Here is a 26,902-nt window from a genome sequence, read left to right as displayed (position 1 = left end):
TTTAGAAACCATTTAAAGCTCGACAATAAAGGGATAGGATTTTTCACAAATCACCAAGGAAATGAATATTATGGTTTTCATTATTTCATTTGTAGGCTACTTTTCACCAGAGAAGATCAGCAGCCTACAAATAACATAGCCTACAAACAAAGGAACAGTTCCTCTAAAGACAGGAAGCTCATTGGATGAACTTCAGGCAATGACTTTTTTTAGCTTCACTTCCCTGGGGCTTTTGTTTTTCGGGCGGAAAAAAAATTACACACAGTGTGCTTTCTTGGAGAAAAGTTGGAGAATTCAAGCACAAAATAAACCAGTAACATATTCATAAATAATACTGCACATATACAGTTCAACATTTATAGGAACCTGTCATGGGTATGGAGGAGATATAAGTGACAGGAAAATTAAAATAGAGAAACATGCACACTTCAATTCCCATTTGCTTCAGAAAACTATGGATTTCATGTGGAAATATTATTGTTTAATCTACCATAAATATGCCTTAATTTTTATTTAAATTTGTGGTCTGTTTGCCACCAACATATCCACTGCATCATATAAGCAATGGCATCAGACAATATATGAGACAATAAATCTGTTATTCCTAATTGATGGGAAATTATGATTCCTGAGCCAAATGGTAATCATTGTAAGTATATATATTATGACATGCCTTACCTGTGAGATTGGCAGCATATAAATTTAATAAACATATAAAGGTACTTTAAACAGATTCACCTTAGCATTTTTACTGATTCCATTCATGTACCACCAGAATCATAAATACACCCTGCATATTAAGGCAGCTGTTCATGATTCCAATATCCATTAGCTAGTCTACATCCATTAGCTAAGATTTTTTAACTAGAAAGATTAGGGAGAAATCATTCCACAAACAGATATTTTATGACTTAAGTGATTCTTCCCCCTTGCAAAATAATGAAAACAATAAAGAATTCTGGATTTTGATCGTGATGGAAGAATGGGAAAGTAGAGAAGATACAAGAGATATCCTGTAATAAATGTTTAGATTATTATTACTACTTGTTTCATTTCTAAGACTCAAAGCAAACTGTCAACTTTTCATCTCACTCCACACCCTATGAAACCATCAAAACTGAGTATGAATCAGCAATACTGTTTTACTTTGTAGCTATGTAAAATATTCTCTAATCCTTTTTAGAAACATGACATGTTCATTTTCAAAGAGTGATAGCAATTACATTCAAGCAGACCTGTCACAATGCTATTCCACAAGGACAATTCCAGTCATGGTTGAGAAAATCTACCTTTTCTTTCTTAATGGAGCCTATCACTCTTCCACTGAAGAAACTGGACCAAATCAGACAAACAGTAAATTACAGCACTTACCAAAATAATATTTTAAAAGGCTCAGCTCTTAACAAATTTAGTGATCGTAATTCTTTTTAAAAAATTATAAAAGCCCTTTCTAGTTTTTAACCCAATCAACACTATCAGGCACAGGTACACCGAAATACAAAGATAATATTCATTATATGTTAGTGATTTATTTTTTCTTGTTCTTTCATCAAATTTAAAATCTCAGCAAACTGAATGTTGAGTGTGTGTGTGTGTGTGTATGTATGTGTGTATCTATCTATCTATCTTATCTATCTATCTTATCTGTCTGTCTGTCTGTATGTATACACACACACACAAGAATACCTCCCTTTTTTTCCTATGGTGGGGATCCAAACTAAATTTTTACGGTGAATTTAAAACTACTAAATTATTCCAACTAAATTCAGCAAAAGGTTTCAAAGTTTGAGTGAGGATATTCCCTGCAAAAGAAGAAATTACAGAAAACCTTAAAATGCAATTAATTTGGAAAATCAAGTCTCTATGGAGCTTAGTTAACAGATTTTTTAAAAAAAATCTATTAGAAAAATGTATTCCTTCCCAGATTCAGGAAACAAAATTGCTAGAGTCAGAAATAGCTAGAATTTCTGAAGCTCAGGGTTTCCAAATTAGCAACTGAACTATGAGGAGGAAAAGCAGCCAAAGAAAAGGACAGCTTTTCTTTCCATCTTTTGTGTTCCCTTCCAGTTTGATGCCACCAAAGAAAACCAAAACAGGCTCAGAAACATAACACAATACAGAAATCCCACTGCTTCAGCTTGGTTTACCGAATCAACCCAGCCAACTAGATGTGCAATTAGCATGCTAAGCTGGGTTCACAAAAACACACTTTTGCCAAGAGCCATGTTTATGGCTTATTATGCAGCGTACAAGCCTCAGAATTGGAAATAAACACATCCATTGAGAGGGGGACCTGACACCCTGATCTGGGTTGGTTTTTTTCCTCCCCCACCTCCACAGAATGATGGGCCAGCAGGAGGGAATGCCAGGCCCTCCAGAGGCCCCTGCGAGCCTTTGAATACAAATATATAAAAATATAACGAATGAATGAATGAATGCATTATATATACACCACGTCTTTTTCCAGGCGGCTTCTCTCCTGGGTGTTTAGGAGGAGGAAAAAAGTGATCCAGAGAAAGCAAAAGGAGATTTTAATAGAGAGGGGAGAAGATGGGCTTCCTATAGGATAGGGTTGTTTTTTTAGGATGGGGGAAGGAGGCTGATCAGATTGGGACCCTTCCTCCTCCTCCTCCCTCCCCAATTAATCGTTCCCTTCGCAAAGGAGGTAATTAATAACCTTAATAAATAATCAAGGTTCCTTTTCGGCCCCACCCGGGGATCTGGTTTTCCTTCCCGCCCCTCGTTTGTCAGATGGAGGAAGGAATCAGAGCGCAAGAAAATAACAAGAAGAGAAGTAGATGATGAAGATGAAGATAATGAAGAAGATGAAGATGAAGATAGAAAGATCGAGGTCTCCTGCCGGAGCTGGATGGGAGCCAGAAACCGAAGCGAGGAGACCCCGAAGCAGCCGCCCCCCCACGCTCTTCCCCACCCTCCACCGCCTTGCCCGCGCGGGGGCTCATGGGAGTTGTAGTCTCCGCGCTGAGGCGATCGTCGTCGTGGTCCCGAAGGGCAGGGCAGGGCAGGGCCGGACTTTGGGCGCTGGGCCGCCCCACCGCCACTCACCGCTTTGCTCGCCGAGGAAGACCAGCTTGAATTTCCGCAGCGGGTTGCCGAAATCCCCGCCCGCCGACATGACGACGAGGGTGGCGGTGGTGATACCGCTGCCGAAGGAAGAGGAGGAGGAGGAGCGGGAGGAGAGAAGGAGCCGCCGCCGGGTCTCCCCGGCTGACTCGGGGGGAGGAGGAGGAGGAGGAGGAGGACGGGCAGCGCCGCCTCAGGCCTTCGCCTCAGGCGCCTGAGGAGTTAGGCCTTTCCCGTCACGGACCGGGCCCGACGCGCGGAGGAAGGAGCGGCCGGCGGGAGCTCCTCCGGGCGGGACTGAGGGAAGCGGCCCCGGGTCCAGCCTCGGCCACGACACCAGCTCGCCCGCGCCGCTGAGGCAATTACCGGCTCCGCCCGCCGTCCGCCTCTCCTCAGACCAGGCCCCGCCTCCCAGCCGGACCGGCCCTCCCGACCGCCGGCCGTCCAATCAGGAGAGGGGAGAAAGCGCCGCCCCGCCCCCCCGCCTCGCGAGGATTGGAGGGACGAGGAAAGGGGTGGGGTCGGGCCGGCGCGAGCGCCTGTCGCTGCTCAGCCGCTGGCTCCGACCGCCGGGAGGAGTAGGAGGGTGACGCCAGCAGGAGTAGTACGCAGGCGCCAAAGAGAGGGAGAACCAGGCCTTTGGAAAAGAGGGCGTGGTTTTGCGAGGCCTTGACGTCGCGTACCTGCGCGGCACACGGACGGCAAGCATTGGTCGAAATGGCCCTCGGGAGGCGGGTTTTGTGAAAATCGTTATCCGTTCCCATGGTTACTCGCACCTCCTCTCCCTGCTCGGGTCTCGGGGGCGTCCTTAATGGTAAAGGCTTCTGCAACGTGGCGCCCCCGACTATTATTGTTTATAATACATTTATATTCTGCCCATCTCGCTATAGACTAGGCAGCATCACAGCATCCATCATCCTCACCCTGACACCAAGGGAATCCAAGAGTTCTGAACTGCACTCGGATGATGAAAGTAGACAAATTGGGATATTTATATTATTATTTACTGTATTATATTATTATATACTGTATTTTATTATTATATACTATATTATACTAATACTATACTATATTAATACTACACTATATATGAATACTATACTAATACTGTAGAAAGTTAGCACCCAACCCTCTCCTAGAATGAAATATTTTGAGAAATATTAAAAAGGCAGAGACAGGGTATTATATTTCCCTGGATGAGAAATGGAGAAACATGTTTTTTTAGAGGGAGAAAGCAGCCCCCACCTTTCTTAATAACCCTCAGCGGATGTCAGCACTTAAAGAGATTAAAGAGATAGATGGCTCTGTTCATAAGCATAAACTCACCCAAGATCCAACAAAGGTAGGATTAGCCCTCAGCCACAATAGGAATTCCCCAATGCCCCTTCATTTAAACAGCCAAATGTCAGTCCAAACTTCAACCAAACTTAGCTCAGACAAACTCTTAGGATTTGTACTTTGCCCATAGAGCCAGCCAATAGAATACACGTTCTTGCACAAGAACAGGAAGCTCAAGTGCAAAGCACAAGAGAAGGTATAAAAAATCCCCACTCTCAACTCCACATGTTCAGCTGCACCAGAGAACCATGGGCTTGGTGGTTCTGCTTCATCAGTACATGCATGGACTCTTTCGTATCAGCCTCCTGTGCCTTTCTCCTGGCTTGGAACTGGACCTGGATATTTCTTCCAACAGTACTATATTAAATTGCAGTTTGAAATCTGTGAAATGCCTTGAATTGTTGGGCGATTGTGGTTTTCTGATAACATTTATTCTTTTCTCCTATGTGCATGTGAGATTTTGTACCAACACATAAAACGGGAGAACTTTCCCCTGTGCTGTCTCCGATTTGTCGGCAAGGCCATGTCTCCAAACTGGATTGCATAAAGTCCATCAACACTGACTCCCTGATTATTAGAACCCAGATAAGGTGGACAAGACACATGGTCAGTATGGATGATCACTGTATGCCCACCCCGGGCTGTTCTATACAAATAGTCCTTGACTTACGGCCCCAATTGAGCCCAAAATTTCCATTGCTAAGCAAGACATTGTTAAGTGACATTGTCCCATTTTATGACCTTTCTTGCCGCATTTGTTATGTGAATCATTGCAGTTGTTAAGCAAGTTCTTAAGCAAATCTGGCTTCCCCATTGATTTTACCTATCAGGAGATTGCAAAAGCTAATAACTTGACCCCAGGACGCTGCAACCGTCATAAATAAGAGCTAGTTGCCAAGCATCTTAATTTTGATCACGTGGCCATGGAGATGCTACAACGGTCATAAGTGTGAAAGCAGGTCATAAGTCACTTACTTCCGTGCCATTGTAATTTTGGTCATTTTAAAAAATGGCTGTAAGTCTGTACCTATATACACACACAAACAGACACACAAAACACTGTTTTATTTAACTGGATCGGATTCTCAGGCTAGCTAAAGCTATTTTTAATTAGGCAATTCTATCCTACTGTGTTGGAGGTCAAGATAACCAGAAAGCTGCTTCGAAATGGCTTCATCGTCCAAGAAGAAACAGGACCAGCCTTGAACGCCCTTGAGAGAAAGGGAGTAAAATCAGCAGCTTTTAATTTTTAAATTAATGGCAGAGGGCATCTGTGTCTCTTTTTTTAAAAAAAAAAGAATGAGAAAGCGGGCTCGTGAATGCCGGCCTTGCGAGGAGTGTGACGTTGTGATTGTCTTTTCTCTCTGGAACCCACGGAGAACGGATCGAGAAACGAATGAGGGCTGCCCAACTCCACCTGCTCTACGATTCCCACGCCTTTCAATCAAGTTTGCTGCAGAGCAAAAACTCCCCGGTGGATTGAGCCCATTAGCAGACTCATGGGTTGCTAAGCACCTGCCTCTGAGAACATCAAATCATCGCTACCTTTGCAGACACACATTGTTATGTGATTTTTATTTTTATTTTTCCCCCCACCCCCGCCCCAAGCTCTGGTAAACCAGTGGCGCAGTCTAATTCTATTCATAACACAGCCAACTTCTTCCGTGTTGTGCTATTCATCCTAATATTTCACAAGGGGGCCACAGCGGAGACCTGCCAATCAACCCTTATGGCATGTAGCATGACGGTTGAAGGCTCGAGATACCAATTCTAGTTCCACCTCGCCATCGTATCTTAGGTACCCCGACCACACTGGTCTCCGTTTCCTCATCACTTGAGCATCTTCAATCCTTTCGGAATTTCCTTTCTCTGGCCTATAGCGGCAATGAGAGAAAACCGTCGTATTTCAAAGAATTGAACGATGTTTTGATTTTTTTATCAGTTTTTTTTTCCAACCTCACCTTTCGTGGAGATGAAACAGTGTATGGATGGGGGGTGGGTGGGTTTCCAAAAATTATTCTCATGGTGCCTAGAAAACAACTTGCACCAGAACATCAGCAAGACAAAGGAGATGGTGTCAGACTTCTGGAAGAAGAGAGAGGAACCTGCTCCACTTTACATCGAGGGGGACTGTGTGGAGTTTCCTCCTTTAAACTCCTGGGAATCTACCTCAGTGAAGATCTCACCTGGAAAATCAAGGTGGGCAGAAAGGCCCAAAAGAGACTCCATTTTCTTAGGGTCTTGCAAAAGAATAAAGCGGGTCTCCTTTTACCGGTCCACAAAAGAAAGTGTCCTCTCACATTGCGTGACCGTGTGGTATATGCTGGCTTGACATCCGCGGATAGAAAGACACTACATAGGGTGGTGAGCACAGCACAAAACATTGTGGGCTGTTCCCTGATACCGCTAGATGACCTCGCCGGGGCTCGCTGCCTTAGAAGAGTGAGGAAAATCCTCAGGGACGACTCGCACCCCGGTCAGCACTTCGCTCTCCTACCATTGGGTAGGAGATAGGGAAGCAGAGCCAGCTGCAACAGGCTGAGGAAGTTTCCACCCATGGGCTGTCAGACTCCTGAACGGAAAATAACTTCATGTCAACATAGTAGGATAGAGTTGTGGGGCCAGTGCGCTGTGCAATAAGTGTGTTAGTAGGATTCACTGGGTTAGGGATTTTTTTTGTCTTTACTGTGAGTTGGGTTGGGGGGGGTGCACGAAGGGAGACTCGGCCAATCTCATTGTACACATGTTGTACTCTGACAATAAAGGTTGATTTATGAAATTATAAAATAGCTCAAGGCAACAAGCCTATTTAACGCTCCTTTTTCCTATTTTCCACACAACCCTGTGTTGGGCTTGAGGGAGGGATTGGCTCCAAGTCACCCAGCCGGTTTTCATGCCTAAAGTAGGACTGTAACTGACAGACTCCTGGTGATTGACCCAGCCATTTTTTCACACCCAAGGCAGGACAACTCACCATCTCCTGGTGATTGGTTCAAGCTCACTCGATTGGCTTTCATGCCTAAGACAGGTCAAGAGCTTCCCGTCTCCTGGTGATTGGCCCAAAGCTTCCATGCCTAAGGTGGAACTAGAACTCACCACCCCCTGGCTTCTATGCTAGCCCCTTAACTATTACAACAGATTGGCTCTCCTTATTAAGAGAAATAAAGGTTTCATACAGCGTGGTTGATTTTTTAAAAACTTTTCTTTATTGAATGAAGTGTGGAAAATGTTTACATAGGTATAAAACTTTTATTTGTGAAGTCTCCAATTTTCGATTCCCATCCGTCACATGCTATCCAATCAAGGTCAAGTCTTGCAGTCTCCTGACCACAGAAGGGCCATAAAATTTGGAGGTCAAGTTTTAATTAAAAAAAAAGTGTGGGGTTATTATCTGGGAGCTTCTGCATAGAATATCACATAAGATGCCATTGGAAAATTGTCTGCTCTTGATGTATCCTTGCTGTCATTATGATAGAACTCCTGGCAGCTTATAAGAGATTTGGGTATCATCCTGGCAGTATGTAAGCTTTTTATATTATGTCTTTAAATCTGTTTCCTTGAGTTAATAATAAACCACATTTCTTTATTCACCTGTGTGCTTGTCTCTACATCCAAAGGAACAAATTGCCAGAGCACCTGAACATTGCCCTGATACTTGGCAAAACACTCCCCGTTTAAAACAAATAAAGCTGTACTTTTGCAGATTGCAAGATTTTTCTAGCCTGCAGATGCTTCTTTTAGGATGATATGGTCCCGTTAGCCTGATCAACTTCAACATTGACACACTGTGTTGCTGAAAGTTTATGGCACTTGCTTCCCAAGGCCTACCTTTTGTGTAAGGTGTAGCTAAGATGCTTGAAATGTATGTAATACTAAAAGCCCTCCTGTCTGTTTGTAACCTTCAACTAAGCAAAATAATGCATTGTAGAGCAATGCTTTTTGAACTAATGTACCACAAATGGGTTGGCTTAAAGAATGCAATGAAAAGTGTGGGAACCCCGATTCCCACGGGATTAAAATGTCAAGGATTATCAGACTAGGTGTATCAGCAAAGTTATGGCTGCTACAGCATGGAGAGAATTCCATCACTACCAAGTACATTGAATACTTGGCTTAGAATGTGAGTTGTACTTTAATGTCTCAGAAAGGTGTAATTATTTATAAGTAATAATTAAAGAGAGCATAGGTTGTTGGAGGCTGCTCCTGGGTTCCCCTCACCTCTATAAACAATACTGTAAAAAAATGGTGAGACGATGCAAGGAAGCTTAGTAAGACCACACCTAGAATACCGCAACCAGTTTTGGTCACCACGCTATAAAAAAAATGTTGAGACTAGAAAGAGTGCAGGGAAGACCAACCAGGATTAGGGGACTGGAGGCTAAAACATACGACAATGACTGCTTCTGCCTTGGAGGTGCCTCTGGAAACAGCAAAGCAGTATTCCCCATGAATCTCTTATTTTTTCTGCATTCTTTTGGAGAAAGTTGGTTGGTTTGAGTGACAAACCCTGGCCAAATGTCCTATCTTTTCACATCTGTAACAGATGGCATTCTTGAACCTACATGCCCTTCGCGGGTGATTGCCGCCACAACCAGCACATGCTGGTTGCCATTTTTCTGTGGCCACGTTCCTCCCCTTGGGGTACCTGTGGCGATAGATGTCATCGTCCTCATCTGATTCACCGCAGTTAGCATCTTCATGGTGCACAGTGGCTGGTTTCTGCGATGCTGGTGGTCTGTTTGATTTGTGAATCTTTGCCCTTGACCGATTGGACATCTCAGCTGCATGTGCCTCATTGAGCGCCATCTGCAGGGTGAGGTCTGTTTTTGCAAGGAGGCGCAGGTGTAGCGCGACGTCCCTCATACCGCCGATCACTCTGTCCAAGAGAACATCATTTAAGTCCTTGAACTCACAATCCAGGGCTGCCTCTCGAAGGGCGGCAACATATTCGTAGATGGATTCCCCTTCAGCCTGATTCCGATGATAGAAGACATACCGACTTGCCATTTGCGTAAGTCTGGGCGCATAGTGATCCCGTAGAGTGTTCTGCAGCACGTCCCATGACACAGACGTAATGCTAAGTGGAAGGAGGAGAATCCTGGCCATCTTAAACATCTGTGGGCCGCAGTGGCATAGGAATAACGCCCTCTTTCTATTGTCAGTGATCTCAGCCAGGTCGTTGTCTTCGAGGAAGATGTTGAAACGAGCAAGGTAGGAGTTCCATGTGTCAGAGTCTGGGTTGTATGGACCAAAGGATACAGCCATTTTCCAAGAGACCGTTGTGAGCCCTGTTGGAAGGGAACCACTCTGAAACAGTGTTTCCAGAGAAAACTAGGCCAGAAACCAAATAGATAACTTACTGCACCTAAACACAAACTTTATCATACAAATACCCCAAACTGAAGAAATAAAAGCTCTAAGCACAACAGAATAGGGAGAGAAAAAAAACTACTAAAGTTACTATAACAAACTATTCAAAAGAAAAGAAATTAAGGAAAGGAGGCATTTATAAAATACTAGCTCAATACCCGTGCTTCGCTATGAAACTGTGGTTGGGCTGTTTTTGGGGAGGAAAATAAGGGGGAATAATTCTGCCTCTGCCTACCAGCATCCATCGGTATTCATCTGGCTAGCGTCCTGTCAACATGGGAGTTGAAGGCTGTTTGGAAACTCAAAGAGTATTTTCTGTGCGAGCAAGGAGACTGGGCATGGCTTAGCTCAACTGTTCTGTACTAAAGCTGCTTGATGTGAAACTAAAACTCCTCTCCTCGTGTTTTGCATTTGGAAGAGATTTCTTTCCAGGTGGGGAGGGGGAGTAGAACTCCTTAGCATCAGAGCGTGTTAATAATGTACTAAATACTAATAGCTCTTTGATGGTCATTTTGAAAAATCCTTTTAGTGAGCCCCTAGAAGCCAAGAGGAACATAGATGCCAAATTTTGAAGTTTGCAGGCTTTACGGTTCTGGAGATTTTGTGATGATGCGTGAGGGGCATTTCGCTTTTACAAGATATAGAACATATCTCCAAACTTGGCCACTTGTAAAGACTTGTGGACTCCCAGAATTCCCCAGCCAGCCATGTCTGTTTCTTTTTTCTCTTAAGGTCCTAAAGTGGAGAGAGACTGCAGAGGAAGGGATTACCAGAGAGCAAGCTATGCTAGCTAGGGAGATTTTTATTTATTTTTGTCAATTGCTTACAAGATAATAGGTATAAGTAAAAACATAGTTACGAATACATGGATACATGTAAGAAAAATTAAAAAAACAGAAGAAACAATAGGACAGGGAGGGTAGGCATGTTGGTGCCACTTATTCTGGGAGTTGAACTCCACAAGTCTTAAAGTGACCAAGTTTGGGGACCCCGGATATAGTAGATAGGTAGAAGAGAACCATTACTAGGTACAAGAGATATTGAGAAACAGGACATGCAGGAAGAGAACTAAACCACAATAGAAAACAAACCCAAAGCCCCGCCACATTGCAAAAGAAAACAACCCCCCAAAGATTAAAACTTCGCTAAACAAAAACAAAAAGCCCAGGATGCTGCAAAAAAAAAAAAAAAAAGAACACAAAAGATTACAAGGAGCAAATGTTAACCAAGGGCTATAAACAAAGATTAAAATTATTAAAAAAAGATTCAAGCACAAACACTTTCTTTTCCTCCACCCCCCCCATGGCGATTACACTCAGGACGAAAAGACGCAATGAAGTGGCAGCAACTGTGGATCATAGAATAACAGAGTTGGAAGGGACCTTGGAGGTCATCTAATCCAACCTTGTGCTCAAGCAGGAGAGTTTATACCAAATATTAGCCTCTACCTAGGTTCGAACTCCGGTGATTCAGCTCTGGTGATTCAGTTCTGAGTGGGTCAAACTGTTAAGTTCTGGGCGAAGAACGGAGGATATCAACCCTCTTGTTACCTGTGAGGTAAAATGACTCCCTGGCTGCAGCAGCTCCTTTTATAGGGAAACTGATTCGGCCAAACGACCAATCAGGAGAGAGTATTTTCCCGCTCCAATGGAGGACCAGATTGAGAACTTCAACTGCCAACTCTATACCCCGGGAAGGGGGGGGGGTCTCCAACTTTGGCCACTTTAAGCCTTGGAGGACTTCAACTCCCAGAATCCCCAATTATGGGAGTTTGAAGTCCTCCAAGGCTTAGAGTGGCCAAGGTTGGAGACTTCCCTGGTCTATATGCTATGCTATGCTATGCTATGCTATGCTATGCTACTACACAACACTAATTATTATAAACTTCTAATTTGGAACCTTAGGAAAGCAGCCCCACTGGTCACCTCTTCCTCTTTTTCTCTCTATGCTCACTCCTTAGCCAATCAAAACAGTCACTAACTGCAGAGAGGATGCTTCTGATTGGCGGCGGCAGGACAAACTCGTCCCGGAACTTGGAGCCTGCGGCACAGGGAGGAAGGGGGAACCAATTTAGTGTCGGACGCCGGACCCTCGGGAGAACCCATTAGGGTGACCTATTCGGGTTCGTGGTTTCAAACCGCGACGCCCCCCCTCGTCGCCGTGGTTACCGCCTGGAGGGTCGGAGGCGTCGCTAAGGATCATGAGCGCGGCCTTGGGGAAAGTAGGTATCCTGGGGGAGGGAAAGGGGGGCGTCCCCTTCCCGAACCATCGTTTTCCCCACCTTTCTCTGCTTCCTTGAACCGACTGTCCTCGGAATGGGTGGGATTCCAGGTCCCATCATGCCCAGCCGACCCATCTGGGGTCCTCAAGATGGGAAAACGTGGGTGGATGGAAAGTGGGGGGGGACACTGATAGAATTGGTGAATTACCTGCATTTAGGTGCTACTTTTATTTTACCCAAACTTTATAATGGGGACAAAAAAAAATAAAGAAGTAACTACATTTCTCTGCTTTTGCCCTTGTATGTAAATATTGAATTTTGTATTTTAAAAAAGAGCAACTTTTACCCAAAATCAGGCAAAGCAGGCAGATTGAGTTGCTCACAGAATCATTCAGTGATCTATCTATCTGCCATCGGCCAGCTCGGTCTGTCACATAAAATGTGCTTGCCGTGAGTCCACTGAATAATAGAAACTTCAGTCCTAAAGGAGGTTCGTCTGTGCTTAAAAGCAGAGCCAAAGATCTAAAGATTAGCTAGAAAGCAAGAAATCCAACAATTTCCTGCTTTCTAGCTAATCTAAATCTCCTGTCACAGCAGAATAGCTGACGGACAGGAAAAAAATAGCAATTTAGAAAGCAAGTTTGCCAGGTAAGGAGTGAATGGGCGGGGAAGGTTCCCGCGGGCCATGTAGGCAGCGCAGCCTTGTGTTTCTCCGTAGCCTGGATTATTGCTTTGGGGGGGTGCTCTGCGGGTGAGATTTCTCTGCGGCCCACCAAAATTTTCTCGTGGACCAGTGGGCTGCAGCCCACCAGTTGGCGACTGCTGATCTAGTCCAACCCCCTACCCAAAAAGCCAAAAGAGAAATGTAAGTAGGACATCAGCCATACCACAGTGTCTTGCAAACAGCTTTTTGGGCTTATACAATCAATTTGTGAAAGTCAGGAAGGCGTAATCTTGTAATTTGGGAAAAGGGCTTGATACATTTTTCTTATTTCAGTAACTGATGATTTAACTTTCTTCCTGCAGGTGTTGTCCCTAGGAAAAGAAGGATCTGTTTTTTTCAGGTAAGGTCCTCAGTGTTCTGCACATTACAGATAATGGTCACTTCATTAAGATTTGGGAGATTAATAATCAGCATCTATTTGCCATGGTTGTCATGGAGTCATGTGATTTGCAAGCTTCCCAGGCGGCTTCTAAAAGGAAACTCATTGTGGAAACTGGATCCACTTAACATCTGCAGTGCTTTCTTTAACAACAGTGGCAAAAGTCATAGAATTGGGCACAACTTATTAAACAACTGCCTTGCTTAACAACAGACATTCTGGCCCCAGTTGACTGACAGCTATCTGTATTTTCTTTTGCGTCCTGATGGAAGATATCACTAAAAGGATAGAAAGAATTCTGATGCTCACCTTTATGGTAAACATTGTAAATGGGGGAGTGTGTGACAGAAAACATTTTGATAGGACAAATAAATTAATACAGGATTGTTCTCTTTGGCTTTATATGACTTGCACTCTTTATATAGATTTGGAAAATTGCCAGTTGGGCTAGTAGCTTTTGCATTCTAATTACCTTTTAATTGGAGAACCTCAAGAGGCCTGTGAAAATTTTTATCCCGTGGAAGAACGTGCTATCCTAGCCTAATAAGGATTTTTTCTGTTTGCTTTTTAGCCTTGTGTTCAAATCATCCAGAAGGAATCCAGTCTGTTCTATAGGTAAGATTTTTTTAAGCAACTTGTCATAATCTGAGAAAGAGAACCATCTTTGGGGCTATGCTGTGGTGTGATGAATTTGCTATCCAGAGTTGTTCGCTATGGGATAGGCAGCAAATAAATTCAACAATGAGAGGATATTATATTCTCCCCTTTTTGGCAAAAACAGTTGGCCAGAGAGTGGTCCTTTCCCGATTATAAAAATATTTCAGATGTACCAGACTTCCCTGGTCTCTTCCCTTAAACCAGAGGTGTCAAACTCCCGTCGTCACAGCATTGTCACGTGACATATTGGGACTTTTTTCCCCTTCGCTAAACCGGGGGGTGGGGGGAGGCAGTACGTGATGCATCCAGCCCGCAGGCCTCAAGTTTGACACCCCTCCCTGTCATGCCCCTGTCAGAGTCTGAATCCAAGGAGAAAGCCAGACAGCTAACAAGGAGCTGGAGTGTAGCTCTTGGCTGTGGAGGAAACTGGGGAAGGGCAAAGTCCGCCTGGGCAGAGCAGGTCAGAGGTAGAACAAGGGAGAGGGAGTTCAGAGGAAGACCCAGGCCCACCCCCTCTTCATCCTAGGGCATGCAGGGAGGAACGGAGAAGGGAGCAACATGGGTTGCGTGGCTTACGAGGGAGGAAAGGGCCCTGATTCCCTTCATTAGCCACACCTGGGAAGAGAGTTGATAAGAAAACCAGGCTGCATGCGGCAGGCTGCTGGGAGCAAACGTGAGTTTATCCTATGTTGTCGTGGCTTATCTGTGTTCCTGGCATCTTCCCAACCGTGTGAGTTTTGCCATGCCTTCAAGTCTGAAATTCTTCCTCCTGCCCTGCCAAACTAATTACTTCAGTTTTGCCTGTTTAGACTTTAAGTTATAGTTTGTGTTGCTCATGTTTTAGGCTTAATTTTCTGCAGTCAAAGGCTGTTCCTGGGAGAGTTTTTCTCCAGCCAGAAGAAAACATTGGGGGCGAAGTTGGAGATAATAAAGGGATTCTTATTGCTTATCTGACTTGTGTTGCCTTTGCCACGCCCCTTTGGGTCATCACACCTGCCTTAGGCGAAAGGTCTAGAATTTACACTAAATTATTATTTAAAAGAAATTTTTATAAGATAATGTATTGTTGGCATCTAACACTGGATAATTTGTCAAGAATGTGTAAAGATATCTCAAATGAATGTAGGAAATGTAAAAATAAAGAAGGGACATTTTAATCACATATGGCAGACAAATGACAAAACAAAGAAATATTGGAGTAGGATTCACATCTTTTTTTTTTTGTAAATTTTATTTGAGTTTTCACAAAGAGAAAAAAAATACAAATAAAACATCTTTTTTGAAAGCAGCATAATCCCGGGTTACATTTCTTCGTACAGACACAAATTCAGGTTCATGCTCATTTTTATATTCTATTCCATATCTTACTACTATTTTACATTTTCTGCATAGCTTCTCCCCTCTTTTAATTTTCTCAATTTTATTTTAATTATCTCAATTCAAATCATAGTATTTATATTTTTTGTCTGTCCTGTTTCAATTATGTTTTATCTTTTCTCATTAAACAAAATTTCTCCTGTAGTTACTGATTGGAGTATGATGCCTTTATATCTTGAGTAGGATTCACATCTTAATACAGAAGATTCTTAAATTAATATAAAGATACAAATGGCTGCAGAAGCTGATGGAGATGGTGAAATTGACTGTTTTTATTAAAGGAAAAAAAAAATACACAATTACTTTTGATTCTACTTGGAAACGGCTTCTGAAGTTTGTGCTTGAGGTGGGGATAAAAAATGAAACTTTGAATTTGGGTCTTACTGATTAGACACATTTGTTGTTATAGCTAGTATATATTATATAAAATAATATAATGCCTTTGTAAGGCCACACTTGGAATTCTGCATCCAGTTTTTGTCACCACGGTGTAAAAAAAAATGTGGAGACTCTAGAAAGAGTGCTGAGAAGAGCAACAAAGGGGGCTGGAGGCTAAAACATATAAAGAATGGTTGCTGGAATTGGGGATGTCTAGTTTGATAAAAAGAAGGACTAGAGGAGACATGATAGCAGCCTTCCAAAATTTGAGGGGCTGCCCCAAAGAAGAGGGAATCAAGCTATTCTCCAAAGCCCCTGAAGAGGCAGGAGAAGAAGCAACAGATGGAAACTAATCCAGGATAGAAGCAACCTGGAACTAAGGAGGAATTTCCTGACATTATGAACAATTAATCAGTGGAACAACTTGCCCCCACAACTTGTAAATGCTCCAACACTGGAAGTTTCTAAGAAGAGATTGGATAACCATTTGTCTGAAATGGTAGAGGGTTTCCTGCCTGAGAAGGGGGCTGGACTAGAAGACCCCCGAGGTCCCTTCCAACTCTGCTATTCTATTCTAAAAGTAAAAAAGTTGAGGTTTTATGCCATTACCTTGTTCTAGTGCTCCAAAACAAATCGGAAGTCAATGATTTTTTTCTAATAATAATTGATAATTCCCTCAACAACTATTTACAAAGTCTGCCCTACAATTACTATTCATCTTCTCATCCCTCCTTATCTCCCATCTCCTCCCACTTGTGACTGTATGACTGTAACTTTGTCGCTTGTATCCTTACTATTTATATTGACTGCTTCCTAGTATGATTTGATTGTTGATTGTACCCTCGGACTATTATTAAGTGTTGTACCTGATGATTCTGGACTCTTGATGAAAGTATCTTTTCTTTTATGTGCACTGCGAGCATTTGCACCAAAGACAAATTCCTTGTGTGTCCAACCACACTTAGCCAATAAAGAATTCTATTTATTTTATTATTCTATTCCTTTCCTACACTTTCCCCCCCTTCCCTAAGCTATGAAAGAACATAGTCACTTACCTATGTAATTTTTTAAAAAATAGCCCCTTTCAAAATAAAAGCAATGCAGCTGTATTCCAAGTATAACATATTGCCTATTTATATTTGATTTCCAGTTTCCAATTCACCTCGCACAGGCTGAAGAGCCAAAGGGCTGGATATGGACCCAGGGGTTTTAAAATACTCAGATCTGATCTAGACCTTCAAAGTTTTCTGTATTTTTTTTTTTGACTGTTTGTTTCCTCTTTTAAAGGCAGCCTAAGGCCGAATTTTCAAAGACACTACAGATCTATGCCTACCCATGGTATCGGCCGCTATAGACATCTTCTCCCACCGGAGGTGAGTACTAGAAATCTCTCGCTTTGCTGATTTGGTTGCTTCTTAAAAAGAAATTTCTAGAGAGACCTGACTATTGGCTGAGGACTCTCTGGATTAGAAGGTGGGGGGGGGGGGGCTATTACAGGCAGTCTTCGACTTACGACCACAATTGAGCACAAAAAGTCCATTGTTAAGCGAGATACGCTTCTTCAGTGAGTTTTGCCCCCATATGACGACCTTTCTTGGCCACCGTCGTTAAGGGAATCCAGGCAGTTGATAAGTTAGTAACATGGTCATTAAGTGAATCTGGATTCCCCTATGTTAGGGATAACATTGTTTACCCTAACTGGTTTGGGTAGAAATAATAAATATGGTATCATGGTTTGTTAGTTAAAGTGTGTGTAACTTTAACAGCAAGAAAGTAATTAAGGGTGTGGTTGTAAAAGCACTATATAAGAAGCGAGGCAATTCCAGCTCGCTCTCTCTGGCTTACTGATCCTAATTACTGAATGGATTGATGACTGCGTTCTTGCTGAAACGGGAGAGAAGAAGGAGTGTTTATTTTCTCAACGGAGAGAAGATAAAGATTGGATTTATTGTAAGTGAACTGACATTGGCTATTCAACACGAACTTTGCAAATAGAGTATCCCCTACAAGACTTGACTGAAATTGATATATGACTAATGGACCGTTTATTTGACTATGCTATAATTCTTAAATGGAATAAACTATATTTTTGATAGCACAAGCGTATCTGTATTTTTACTGCATGTTAACTAGAAAACTTATCTCACACATTTACCTGTCTTCCTATCTGACTTCGCTGTACATTCTGTTTAGTTTGTTTTCCTTAACACCCGTTGGGGAATCCAGGCTTAACACCCTCCTTGACTTTTTGCTTGTCAGAAGGGAAAGTTCACGTGACCCTGGGACATGGCAACAGTCATAAGTATGAACCAGGTGCCAAGACTCTGAATTTTGATCGCGTGTGTCAACTCATAAACTATTTCTCTGGCCTTTTTCGAGTTGCCAACAGAAAGGGGTTTGAAAGAGAGCAGTGCAGCAGCTTGGAAATCGAAAGCGTATTCCATAAATGTTTTCAAAGATAGCAACTAGGTGACCGAAGTTTCTGCCTTGCAAAATTCTAATTGGAGAGCATGCTTGATGACTCTGGGCTATGGATGTGTCCCATTGGAGGATATGAATTATTATTTTTTTAATAAAAGTTGTTTATTTTTTATTTTACACATCTCTTCAAATGAGCAATGTGATTCCAGGTTACAACATTCATACATAGTGATAAGTACATTTCCAACTTCCTTATCTAATTTCATATCAAATCATTATCTATTCCACTGATCTTTGAATAAGTTCTCACTTCATATTTTCAATTCATTAATCCAATATCAAAAGCATTTCATCCTCACATATATTTTCCACTCTTTATCCCTATTATTTTCATTTCCAGCTTACAACCTATTTTATTTTACATGATTGTCTTCATTAACTTTCTCAAAGCCAATGTATAATAAACAAACAAAAAAATAAAAATAAAATAGAACTAATATATTCAGGATCCACATGGTATTTCCCCCAATCTACAATAAATCTTATATTTATTCCAGAGATATTCATATAACCATTTCATATTTCCTTTTTGTTTCCGTTTAACCAAATTTCACCTATGAAATTTTGTTAAATTTACATTCCCCTCCTTTTTAATCATAATACAATAATCTCATTACAAATACTTTACTTTGCAATATAATCCTTTCTGGTTTACCATATGGACAATATGAATTATGATCCACCCAGGGGGTAGGGGAAAACCAGAGTCAAGGGTGACAGTGAATGATGGGCCTCAGAGTTGGCTAGCTGCCAGGGCTCCAGCAGTTACCCCCATTTACATCCTGAGTCTCTAGCCAGATTTTCAAAGCTTAAAGAAGATTTATTAGGAGTAAACATGCCGGAGCTGCCTGGGTGTAGCTGACTTTGAGACACATGGTTGGCAGACAGGCAGGCAGGGAAGGGAGGGAGGAGGGAAGGAAAAGGAAGAAAGAAAGGAAGGAAGGAAGGAAGGAAGGGAGGGAATAGCACTTAGACTTATATACTGCTTCACACTGCTTTCTAGCCTTCTCTAAGCAGTTTACAGAGTCAGCATATCACCCCCAACAATCTGGGTCCTCATTTTACCAACCTCGAAAGGATGGAAGTCTGAGTCTGTTAAACCTGGATTCCCCAACGGGTGTTAAGGAAAACAAACTAAACAGAATGTGCAGCGAAGTCAGATAGGAAGACAGGTAAATGTGTGAGATAAGTTTTCTAGTTAACACGCAGTAAAAATACAGATACGCTTGTGCTATCAAAAATATAGTTTATTCCATTTAAGAATTATAGCATAGTCAAAATAAACGGTCCATTAGTCATATATCAATTTCAGTCAAGTCTTGTCGGGATACTCTTTGCAAAAGTCCGTGTTGAATAGCCAATGTCAGTACACTTATAATAAATCAGTCCAATCTACGCAGTCATCAATCCATCCAGTAATTAGGGATCAGTAAGCCAGAGAGAGAGAGCTGCAAATGCCTCGCTTCTTATATAGTGCTTTACAACCACACCCTTAATTACATTCTTGCAGTTAAAGTTACACACACTTTAACTAACAAACCATGATACCATATTTATTATTTTACCCAAACCAGTTAGGGTAAACAATGTTATCCCTAACAGAGTCAACCTTGAGCTAGTCAGGTTTGAACTCCACACTGTGGGCAGAATTAGCCTGAAATGCTGCATTATAACTGCGGCACTCCTTTCTTCCTTCCTTCCTTCCTTCCTTCCTTCCTTCCTTCCTTCCTTCCTTCCTTCCTTCCTTCCTTCCTTCCTTCCTTCCTTCCTTCCTTCCTTCCTTCCTTCCCATCTTTTCCCCTTTCCCTTCCTTCCTAAGCAATAGCCCTTAGACTTATATCCCGCTTCCCAGTGCTTTCCAGCCCTCTCTAAGCGGTTTAGAGTCAGCCTCTTGCCCCCAACAATCTGGGTCCTCATTTTACCGACCTCAGAAGGACGGAAGGACAAATCAACCTTGAGCCTGGTGAGATTCGAACTGCCCAACTGCAAGCAGATGTCAGGCAGCAGAAGCAGGCGGCCGTCCTGCATTCTAACCACTGCGCCACCGCAGCTCATAATGAACTATAAGTCGAAGGCTACCTGTATCAATTTAATAAACCGCCAATGAACCCCGCTGTCATTTTCCCCAGGCCCCTCCTAAAAGGAAGAATCATGTGGAGATGAAGGAAATTGACCCCGGCACAGAACACCAGTATGGCACCTTAAACATCGTGATGACGGGCTATGACGTCTGCCTGGTTGAGCATTATGCTCAGTATGTGCATCGACTCTGCAACAAGCTGTCCGTCAACGTGGTCGAAAGGTAAGACTCACTTAGCAAACTGTATGTAGCCAGAGGCTGAGGATGTGAGGAGGCTGCCTGACATGAAGAAATCCTCGCGAAATTAGCTGCCAGTCAGAAAATACCCTAGTCAATAGCTAATACATAAGCTTTTCTTTTCTAAATTTCTTCCTAATTTGGAGCACTGAAATATATTGAAACAATCTCTTCATAGATTAGAGTATCCAAGCCATTACCCTGTTTCCCCGAAAATATGACCTACCCTGAAAGTCCTAGCTTAATTTTTACATCTGCACCCAATCTAAGCCATACTCCCCCGAAAAATAAGCCCTAATGAAGATCCCGCCCACTCCAGAATCCATGGGTAAAAATTAAGCTCAGGAGAAATGTCCTTACATTTAGAACAATCAGTGGAACAGCTTGCCTCCAAAAGTTGTGAATGCTCCAACACTGGGAGTTTTTAAGAGGAGATTGGACAACCATTTGTCTGAAGTGGTCTCGGGTTTCCTGGCTAAGCAGAGGGTTGGACTAGAAGACCTCCAAGGTCCCTTTCTGTTCTATTCTATTCTCGTGCCCTGCTCAAGCAGGAAGCCGAACAGAATAAAATGGAACAGAACGGAGTAGAATAGAGTAGAAAATACAGTAGAACAAAACAGAATAGAATAGGAAAGAGAAGAGGAATATAGAAGAAGAGAAGATGAATACAGAATAGAATGGAATGGAATGGAATGGAATAGAGTAGACTAGAATAGAATAGAATAGAATAGAATAGAATAGAATAGAGAATGGAATGGAATGGAATGGAATGGAATGGAAAATAGAATAGAGAATAGAATGGAATGGAATGGAAAATAGAATAGAGAATGGAATGGAATGGAATGGAATGGAATGGAATGGAATGGAATGGAATAGAATAGAATAGAATAGAATAGAATAGAATAGAATAGAATAGAATAGAATAGAATAGAATAGGAGAATGGAATGGAATGGAATGGAAAATAGAATAGAGAATAGAATGGAATAGAATAGAATATGGAATGGAATGGAATGGAATGGAATAGAATGGAATAGAATAGAATAGAATAGAATAGAATAGAATAGAATAGAATAGAATAGAATAGAATAGAATAGAATAGATATTGGAATGAAGAAGAGAAGAGAAGAGGAATATAGAATGGAATGGAGTGGAATAGAACAGAATATTGGAATATAGAATGGAATGAGAAAGAAGAGGAAAGAAGAGAAGAAGAATATAGAATAGAGGAGAAGAGGAGGAATATAGAAGAGAAGAGAATAGAGAAGAATACAAGAATAAAATAACTTTCTTGTGACTTTGAACGTACAGTAATCGGCATACATTAAAATGATATTTTGTTGCACACAGATTAATAATAATAACAAAGCATTTCAGACTGACGGTTATCCAATCAAATGAAAAGTGGTCCTAATTTTCCTCCCTCTCTGGTGGATCTTCCCCCAGCTACGCCATGCCCACGAAGACTACAGAGCTGGTGTTGACCGGGGAACACGGCAGCAAAGTGCGTGTGGACGGCCACCTTACGAGCCACCAGCGTGTCGTCCAGGTAGGTTGCCTTTCCAGTTTTATTTTCCAAAATGCAGGCAGTCCTCGACTTATGCCCAAAACGGAGCCCCAAATTCCTGTCACTAAGTGAGACAGTCATTAAGTGAGTCTTGATTCGTTTTGTGATTTTTAATAATAATAATAATAACCACCTTTATAGTTGTTGTACATGTATACAACGAAATCGATTTCGCCTCTGCTGATGCCATCCATAACAAAATGCAACGCAACAGGAATAACGTAGAAAATAGTCCCTTATACAAGGAATTTCTTGCCAGAGCTCTCAAGGGAATCACTGTTGTTTTAGTGAGGAACACGGTCGTTAAGCGAATCTGGCTTCCCTCCCGTCAACTTTGCTTGTCAGAAGGTCGCAAAAGTGCATCATGTAACACCAGACACAGCGACCGTCATAAATGTGAACCAGCTGCCAAACGTCCAGATTTTTGATCATGTGATTGTGTGGATGTAGCAGCGGTTAAAAAAAATGGTGGAAACTCACTTTTTCAGCATTGTCATAACATTGGTCACTAAATGAACTACCTGTAAGTACGACGGCAGGATGGCAGTCAGTGGTTCTGCGACTATTTCCTGGAAATCTTCTGAATGATAGCTGTTCTGACCAAGGCTTCCTGAGGCCATAACCCTAACCCTAAGCACACGTTTAGTCCAAACAATTCTTGTTTTATTTCAACGTTGGGAATTATGTGCATCCCCAGCCCGTAGTGAGTCCCAAATAGTTCCCCGAGATAAGCACCCACCTTTCTCTCCTTTGAAGTGCTCACAACAACTAGAGTGCTAAATGAATTATAAAAAAAACCAACCAAAGTACAAAATCCATACAGAGCTACAGGATTAATCCGAACAGAGTGAACGACTTTGCTTTGGCAGTTCAAATTTCACCAGCTCAAAGTCCACTCAGCCTTCCATCCTTCCGAGGTGGGTAAAATGAGGACCCCGATTGTTGGGAGGACAAGAGGCTGACTCTGTAAACCACTTAGAGAGGGCTGGAAAGCATTGAAAAGCAGTATATAAGTCTAAGTGCTATTGTTAAATACCTGTGCCCCATAAGTGAAAAACAGCAATGCTTGATCCTTGCTTTTTTCGCATCTTTACAGGTGGTCCTCGCTTAATGACTAAAATTAGTGATGGGTTGAAGCTAAGGCCAAAAGGTATTTGTGGCCTGATTTCAAAGTTCTAGGGACCTTCCTTTTTCTCCGTTTCTAATATAAAATACAAAATCACAGAAGAAAAAGAGTAGGAAAATAAGGCGGAAGGGAAAAGTTGTAGGGAAAAGAGGAAAAGAAATAAATAAAAATATCGATAGCTGTTAAGCAAGTCGCCTCCGACTTATATGACTTTTTTGCTATTATTGTGAAGTGAATCCCGGCCGTTGTTAAGTGAAGCGCACGGTCGTGAAAGCGAATCTGATTTCCCCTCCATTGATTTTGCTCCTTGGAAGCGGACTAGGAAGATCCCCAAATGGCAATTAGGTGACTCCAAAACACGGCAACTGTCCAAAACTGCCAAGCGCCCCAATTTTTATCACGTGGCCATGAGGATATCGTCGTAAGTGTGAGGATTCATCACAAGTCACTTTTTCCCCAGGGCCGTTTTAACTTCCAATGGTCGCTTAACCAACGGTGGTAAGTCAAGGACTGTTTGTATCATTTTATTATTTTTATGACAATCTAGCAGGGGTTTCTTTAGGTTGCTTTTGGTACGCGTTATCCTTACAGATTTATAAATAGATAAATCAATAGATCACGGTAATACACCGGACGTTGGTAATTTGTTTTCCTTTTTCCTCTGGGAAAAATGCTGCTTCTCCATTCCTCCAGATTAAACAACTGACTGCCACGTTTAGTCCTATTTTCCTGGAAATTATTCAGAATAACCTGCCCGAGGGAGTCCATCTATTAGTGAAAGAGGTATGTAGGTTCTTACTGAAATATTTAAATTGAGAATAAAATAATGAAAACCGTCAATAAATTTAACTGTAATAACTTAAAAAAAAGGAGGATGACAATGACAACTCTGGAGTCCTTGGTGCTCTCTGAGCTGGGTGGTTTTCTTGCAGATGTTTCATGACGCAACTAGGGAACATCATCAGTGCTAGAAGGGAGTGGGGTTTGTGGAGAGGAGGAAGGAAGGAAGGAAGGAAGGAAGGAAGGAAAGGAAGGAAAGGAAGGAAGGAAGGAAGGAAGGAAGGAAGGAAGGTGCTTTCTGAGCTGGGTGGTTTCCTTGCAGACATTTCATGACCCAACTAGGGAATATCATCAGTGCTAGAAGGGAGTAGGTCATAGAGAGGAGGAAGAAGAGGAGGAGGAGGAGAAGGAGGACTGAGTGGTCCTTAGGGCTCTCTGGGCTTGGCAGTTTTCTTGCAGATGTTTCATGACGCAACTAGGGAACATCATCAGTGCTAGAAGGGAGTAGGTCATAGAGAGGAGGAAGAAGAAGAGGAGGAGGAGAAGGAGGACTGAGTGGTCCTTAGGGCTCTCTGGGCTTGGCAGTTTTCTTGCAGATGTTTCATGACGCAACTAGGGAATATCATCAGTGCTAGAAGGGAGTAGGTCGTAGAGAGGGAGGGGAAGAAGGTGGAGGAGGAAGAGGAAGAAGAAGAGGAGGAGGAGGAGGACTGAGTGGTCCTTAGGGCTCTCTGGGCTTGGCAGTTTTCTTCCAGACGTTTCATGACCCAACTAGGGAACATCATCAGTGCTAGAAGGGAGAGGGGTATGTGGAGGAGGAGGAGGACTGGGGGGTCCTTGGTGCTCTCTGAGCTGGGCTGTTTTCTTGCAGACATTTCATTACCTGACAACATCAGTGCTTGAAAGCTGGAAGGATATAAAACTCTGCATCAATTTCCCAAGGAACCCTAGAATTCTCCGGACCATAATCTGATAAACCCTGACATAAACCAAGTTAAAAAGCTAGATTTATTAAATTGTTTCTTTTTTCTTTTTTTTAGCCGAGTATCATGCACAAATCCAACCTCAGTATCTGATAAATATTATATTGCTTTGGTCAGTGGTCTTCAACCCCCAGCCCATTATTAACCTGTAGCCTATTCGGAATTGGGCCACATAAGTGGCTGGCTAGAGTGCACGTGCCAGCCCACTGCTTGCGCGGAGCTACGCATATGTGGGCTGGCCCGCTACTCGCACAAGGGCTGCATGTTTGCATGTGTGTGTGGACTGGCCTGCTGCTCACAAGGTCCAATTCCCTTCTCCCCCCCCCCATGCCCTCCCAGCCGGGCTGCCAAGCCGCAGAGATTTGGGACCGCTGGTTTAGGTGATCTAGACCAGGGGTCGCCAATCTTTTGGACCTCAGGGACCACCAAACTCATAATTTTAAATCCCACAGACCAAGAGACCCTGGGAAAATCCCCCAAAAGACTGCAGGAAAATCTCTCTCTCCCCCCCCGGTTTCCTACCGATCGTTCTTTATTTGGGATCGCAGGATACCGTCTCCAGCTCCATTCTCGGGGATGAGAGAGAGAGGAGAGACTTTTGGCTTCATGCAAGGAAAGCAGCAGGAGCCGCAGAAGTCTTTCTTTCTCTCCCCCAAACTCCGCCAGAAATGAGTCTTTGCCGGCGCAGCCTCTTGGAGCAGGAGGCCTTGCAGGGTCCCAAAGACTCATTTCTGGCAGAGTTTGGGGAGAGAAAGAAAGACTTCTGCTGCTTTCCTTGCATGCAGCCAAAAGCAGAAGAAAGAAGCGGAAAGCAGCCCGGTTGGCCAGGACAGGTGCATGGGGTGAGTGGGACAAGTTCCCCCCCTCCGTGCTTTCCCCACTCCCCTCACTACGTGTTGCTCGCAATGCAAGCGACGCAAGCCTTGTGTTCCCGCGGGCCATGTGGGCGGCGCAGCCTTTGTGTTCCCACGCAGCCTGGATTAATTGCTTTGGGGGGGACATTTCTCTGCGGACCACCAACATTTTCTTGCAGAGCACCAGTGGTCCCCGGCCCCACCGGTTGGGGACCCCTGATCTAAACTTTCTCAGGTACAAAGGTTTTGCAGCTTTCTTAAGTAACCACAACTCTGCATCGTCCAAGATCCAAATGTTCGGTTTGTTTCTTCCTTTCAGCACACGGAGGAAGATTTCAGAATTCGTTTGAAGGTCCGGACAGAACTGGATGAGCTTCGAGCCAGACTGCAGTGAGACAGGGCCGTGGGGGGCCGATGATGCTTTTCATCGATTCCCAGCCATTCCTTCCAGGGTTCCTCAGCCAGCATGGGTGGACTTCCAACTCCCCAAAATTCTCTCCAGCCAAACTACCTGGGTGGACTTCAACTCCCAGAATCCCCCATGAACTACCAAAATTTGAGGGGGCCAGGAGAAAAAAGAGCGCAAGCAAGCTTGGTTCTATCACACAGCGTTCCCATCCTATCCCCTAATCTGGCCGCTTGCACCTCCCGAAAGATGCTTTTAAAAAGTGATTTTTTTTAAAAAAGAAAAGAAATAAAAGCATGGAAAAGCCCATCATGTAGCAACTCTTCCATTCACCACATGCTGCTGGTCCAAGCGGTCTTTTTCGGGGAAAACTTTAACGTTGCAGCGTCTTGTGCCCTGAAAGTGATTATATCTGCCCAATTCTTGGTACGGCACAGACGCCGAATGATTCACCTTCCCTCGCGGCAAATTAGGCGAGATCATTTCTTGCAAAGCTCCTTTCCACGACCCTTGTCCATGAAAAGCAAGGCTGTTGGAAATGGGGCTGCTTTTATCGATGGGAATGAAATCAAATCCAATAAAATTTCATATTACTGTAAAATATGAAAATCACACAAAGGCGGCTTGCTGGAAAATCTAGTGTAACAAAGAGGAAAGGACTAGGGGTGACATTAAATAGCACAGGGGTCTCCAACCTTGGCCACTTTAAGCCTGGAGGACTTCAACTCCCAGAATACCCCAGCCAGCAAAGCCTCCAGGCTTAAAGTTGCCAAGGTTGGAGACCCCTGTAATAGCAGCCTTCCAATATTTGGGAGGCTTCCGAGAGAGAGACTAAAACATGAAGAACGGCTTGATGATTTGG

The 26,902-nt window shown here is 43.0% G+C and overlaps 2 protein-coding genes and 1 long non-coding RNA gene across 4 annotated transcripts in view; 1 reads left to right on the top strand and 2 right to left on the bottom strand.

Moving 5' to 3' along the window:
* RAB6A (RAB6A, member RAS oncogene family) overlaps positions 1-3,645 on the bottom strand; it is a 54,257-nt gene extending 50,612 nt beyond the window's left edge. Inside the window, exon 1 of one of the 2 annotated variants that reach the window (XM_026689380.2) lies at positions 3,067-3,645. In XM_026689380.2, the coding sequence (XP_026545165.1) occupies positions 3,067-3,136 (70 nt within the window). In that variant the 5' untranslated portion in view covers positions 3,137-3,645. The remainder of the gene's footprint in view (positions 1-3,066) is intronic. The other variant, XM_026689381.2, reaches the window with a different exon arrangement.
* A 5,232-nt stretch (positions 3,646-8,877) lies between these two features.
* On the bottom strand, positions 8,878-11,541 carry LOC148130338 (uncharacterized). The gene is made up of 2 exons (XR_015749686.1): positions 11,343-11,541; positions 8,878-9,710 (listed from the first exon to the last, which is right to left on the bottom strand). It is a non-coding gene; the product is annotated as an uncharacterized LOC148130338 (long non-coding RNA).
* A 233-nt stretch (positions 11,542-11,774) lies between these two features.
* On the top strand, positions 11,775-26,309 carry MRPL48 (mitochondrial ribosomal protein L48). Its single transcript, XM_087965980.1, has 8 exons — positions 11,775-12,013; positions 13,040-13,077; positions 13,688-13,731; positions 16,816-16,901; positions 20,139-20,311; positions 21,771-21,873; positions 23,711-23,800; positions 25,954-26,309. The coding sequence occupies exons 1-8, from the start codon at positions 11,993-11,995 to the stop codon at positions 26,026-26,028; spliced, it is 630 nt and encodes a 209-aa protein (XP_087822106.1). The 5' UTR covers positions 11,775-11,992; the 3' UTR covers positions 26,029-26,309.
* The last annotated feature ends 593 nt before the right edge of the window (positions 26,310-26,902 follow it).

Source organism: Notechis scutatus, chromosome 5 (assembly GCF_049901735.1).
Source record: "Notechis scutatus isolate UNSWTSFEM ecotype Mainland chromosome 5, rNotScu1.2, whole genome shotgun sequence".
Taxonomy (NCBI): Eukaryota; Metazoa; Chordata; class Lepidosauria; order Squamata; family Elapidae; genus Notechis; species Notechis scutatus.
This window is presented reverse-complemented; position numbering and strand designations above follow the sequence as displayed.